General features: G+C 37.3%; 1 protein-coding gene across 1 annotated transcript; it reads left to right on the plus strand.

Moving 5' to 3' along the window:
• Positions 1-524: 524 nt before the first annotated feature.
• On the plus strand, positions 525-2,809 carry LOC129105224 (guanylyl cyclase-activating protein 2-like). Its single transcript, XM_054616122.1, has 4 exons — positions 525-722; positions 809-958; positions 2,437-2,545; positions 2,663-2,809. Exons 1-4 carry the CDS (start codon positions 525-527, stop codon positions 2,788-2,790), a joined length of 585 nt encoding a protein of 194 aa, XP_054472097.1. The 3' UTR covers positions 2,791-2,809.
• Positions 2,810-4,001: the final 1,192 nt, after the last annotated feature.

Below are 4,001 nucleotides of genomic sequence, written 5' to 3' on the forward strand. Positions count from 1 at the left end.
AAATGAATTCTAGTGTGTTTCAGCATCTTCTGGTGCCCTGAAGTTTCCAAAGAAATCTGTGAATGCAGCTGCTGTAATCAACAACTAAACAGGACTAAGCATAATCTTTAACATATACACCTAATGTGTCCTAAAAGCAATGTGATTTCACTGACAGCAATTCACATTTATATTAACTATATAGTTGTTCTTTTTTTTTACCAGCAGTGACAAATACTGAATGCCATACCATTGGAAAGCATAAACCAGATTGGAGTAATACTTGTCCTTCCTTCTTGTTTGGCCTAGACCCACATTTAGCTACAAAACTAATTAACTGAGAGAGAAAACCCCAACAACATAATACCGTGGTAATCCTGAAGCCACACTAATCGCCTGTCTCATAGGCAAACTGGAGCTTTGGGATCCCACGGGGTTAAAAAACACCTAAGGCTAAGAGATGGTCATTTCATGTCTGGCCACTCCAATGTGGAGCTTATACTCAGAGGGTTCCGGACTATGGACTGATGATTTACAGGCCAGCCATGGGGCAGACACAACAAACAGAGAACAGTCCGGAGGTTGATGTCAGAATAATTCAGGATATGTATAGAAAGTTTGTCATGGAATGCCCAAGTGGACTACTTTTTCTGCATGAGTTCAAGCGTTTCTTTGGTGTGGACCCAACAGGGGAAGCTTCTGATTATGCGGAGAACATGTTTCGAGCTTTTGACAGAAATGGGGTGAGAGAGTGAAAGCTGTTACTGTTTTGCATACTGTGCGTCTTTACCAAAATGTGAATATTGTTCTTATTCAACCTACCTTTCAGGACAATACAATTGATTTCCTTGAGTTCGTGGCAGCCCTGAATCTTGTTCTCCGGGGAGACCTGGAGCATAAACTGCGCTGGTCATTCAAGGTGTATGACAAAGACAGCAATGGCTATGTGGACAGGGACGAACTACGGTCAATAATTGATGTAAGTCTGCCTTTAAGTCAACTACAACTAGAACTGTCTTGGTTGGTTACAACTAACATACAGGGCTGGAAAAAGGAGAATCCCTTAAAGTAGGTTGTCCTTTTACAGAAATAAATAATACATTTAAGCAGCAAATGCCGGCAGCCCCATAGTACATCTCCATCTATAATACAATCAAATTAGGATACAATGTCTACCCCTACCATTTACAATAATTCTGGAGTTCTTAAATTAAAGAAGATGAAGACACAAGAAATAACAAGGACGATTATTCCCAGTGAGAAAAAATATATGCATATAGGCTATATGCAAGTCTATTCCTTGTGAAGCACACAATGGATACACAAAGTATTAAGGACAACTTCAATTTAAATTGACATAGATATTATACAATCTTTGAAATGGCCATACAGAAGAGTCAAATTATCTTATTGAGTACGTTCTTACCTACTTCATTTTATCATCGGGTAGATAGTTACAGCCCAGTTGTCAATAACAAAAATGTCATTCATTAGATTAGATTCTGATTGGTAGGTGGCAACTTGAATGGGAGCCACCTCTGTTTGTGTTAATGAATTTAGGTGAATGTATGATTGTTGACATATTTTGAACAGCGCTGTCAGTTGTCAGACAAAAAGTTACTATGTAAATGCAAGGCTATTTAACATTTGCATTTCTGAGAACCACGGATAAGTTAATCGTGGAAGTTTTTGAAGCAAGTAGAACAACGTTGTTGGGTTTGTTGCGTTACTTTGTTGCGTTACTTTGTTGCGTTACTTTGTTGCGTTACTTTGTTCGATACTTTTTTGTGTTACGTTGTAGCGTTACGTTGTAGCGTTATGTTGTAGCGTTACGTTGTAGCGTTACGTTGTTGCGTTACGTTGTTGCGTTACGTTGTTGCGTTACGTTGTTGCGTTACGTTGTTGCGTTACTTTATTGCGTTACTTTTTGGCGTAACATTGTTGAGTTGTTGAGTTACGTTGTTGCGTTACGTTGTTGCGTTACGTTGTTGCGTTACGTTGTTGCGTTACGTTGTTGCGTTGTTACGTTGTTGCGTTTGTAGCGTTACGTTGTTGCTTTACGTTGTTGCGTTACTTTATTGCGTTACTTTTTGGCGTAACATTGTTGAGTTACGTTATTGAGTTACGTTGTGGCGTTACGTTTTGGTGTTGAATTGTTACATTACGTTGCTACGTTGTTTAAAACAAAAATCATAATCTTCTTTCTAACCTTAACCAAGAAGTTTCTTTTCCTTAACCTGAACGATCATTTCACAATGTCAACCAGGAGACACTGTGTGTTTCTGCAAGCTTGAACAACGGTGATAATAAATGAGGGTGCTCAAGACGGTCAATCTTCATTTATTCAGTCTACCATGCATCGCCACACAGTGCAGCGGCTTATGCTAAAAAGGCAGTTCAAATGACATTTTCTGTGTTATTAACATTAAATACAACTTTTATTTTTTTTCCATGTAGAGCCTCTTTCGGATAAAGAAAGGCTCAAAAACAGACACGGGTGATACACAACTAACAGTAGATGAGGTTGCGGATCGAATATTTGAGGCCGTCGATAGTGATGGTGATGGTAAGCATTAATTTCGGCACCTGTCATTAATGCAACGAAAAAACTTTTTTATGGTTAATATTTTGTTGTTTCAACAGAGAACATCAATCCAGACTTTCTACTTTTTTTGCTCCACAGGTCATATTAACATGGAGGAGTTCATTAGAGGCGCACAGCAGGACCCATGGGTGCTCAGCATGTTAAAGCTGGATATGAACCCTGCTGGATGGGTGCTGGAGCAGCGGAGAAGGAGTGCACACTTCTGAAATGACACAGGCCCTCACAGGGAGAACAATCATGGCTACAATCTAAGCATTGACTTATGTATGGAAAAATGTATTTTGTAATTTTTTCTAATTTCAAAGGAAGAAATTCTTCTTAACTGGCAATCAGTTGGCTTTTATTAGCACAACTATAGTAATTAAGCTTATAAGGTTAAGATGAATTACATTTTCTTTAAATTCTATTCAAGGAACTTTATATATATACATTCTCACTATATAGTACTAAAGTCACAGCCTTCTTGTTATAAAGTGTCAATATGTTGATGTATGATAATGTTTTTCTATTGTTGTTGTGCTGTTGTTGTATTTTTACTGTTTTTCATTTTGCTGTAAAAAATAACATTACTTAGACACTATCAAACCAGCATTGTGTGTATTCAATTAAGGTCCATACTGTAAAGTAATGTTGTTTTACCTGATTACTGTTGTAAAAGGCAGTTTTTTCTCTTAATCCTATGAATTAAAGTTTGGTAAAAAAATAAAAAAATAAAGTCATTGTCATGTCCTGCTTCCCAACTGTACAAATGTGTGCTAAGATCTTTATTCGTTCCACTAAAATAGACCCAAAATGCACGCTCACCTCTTCAATATAAGGAGTTATAAACAACGTGTTTCCATCTAGACCACATGACGTACAGAGATGGCCTCTTGTACCACTGTAAACCCGCTCTCAGTCAGTGACATGCCCCTCCTCCCAGTAAATCAGACCCATAAACCCTTGGGATTTACTCACTTAGTTATTCTAGCTTTACAGGTTTACATGAGTTTCTACCTGTGAGTCATAATGTAGGTTAATGCCTTAAAATTGAAGATTAAAAAGAGTTAGTTAACCCTTACATAGCATAATACAGCTTTAGATTTGCTGTATAATTTTGGTGTTTAAATCAGGTTCCATAAATACGAATAAAGTGTTTACTCTTTAATTAATAAAGTCTTTAATTACAAACTAAAAACAAATTACAATTGTTGTTGCTAGGGAACAGGGTTGTTACGAGTGATTGTATAGGTCTGTCACAGAAGAACAGAAGGAAAAGTATAGGTTTAAATAGTGAAACTGATGATCGCTGAATCCTCTTAAGCACGCACAAACAAACAAACAAACAAAGTTAAGGCAAAGCACTTAATAACGCATACCATTACTATACCAGAACTTGATCCACAATGAAGTAGCGAGCATTTGACAAAATAGAGGA

This window comes from Anoplopoma fimbria, chromosome 2 (genome assembly GCF_027596085.1).
Source record: "Anoplopoma fimbria isolate UVic2021 breed Golden Eagle Sablefish chromosome 2, Afim_UVic_2022, whole genome shotgun sequence".
NCBI lineage: Eukaryota > Metazoa > Chordata > Actinopteri > Perciformes > Anoplopomatidae > Anoplopoma > Anoplopoma fimbria.

Bases quoted from the DNA above. Each gene is read 5' to 3' on its own strand.
- LOC129105224 (XM_054616122.1), top strand. From the start codon at position 525: ATGGGGCAGACACAACAAACAGAGAACAGTCCGGAGGTTGATGTCAGA. The intron at 723-808 runs GTGAGAGAGTGA...CCTACCTTTCAG, and splicing joins GAGCTTTTGACAGAAATGGG to GACAATACAATTGATTTCCT. The intron at 2,546-2,662 runs GTAAGCATTAAT...TTTGCTCCACAG, and splicing joins CGTCGATAGTGATGGTGATG to GTCATATTAACATGGAGGAG.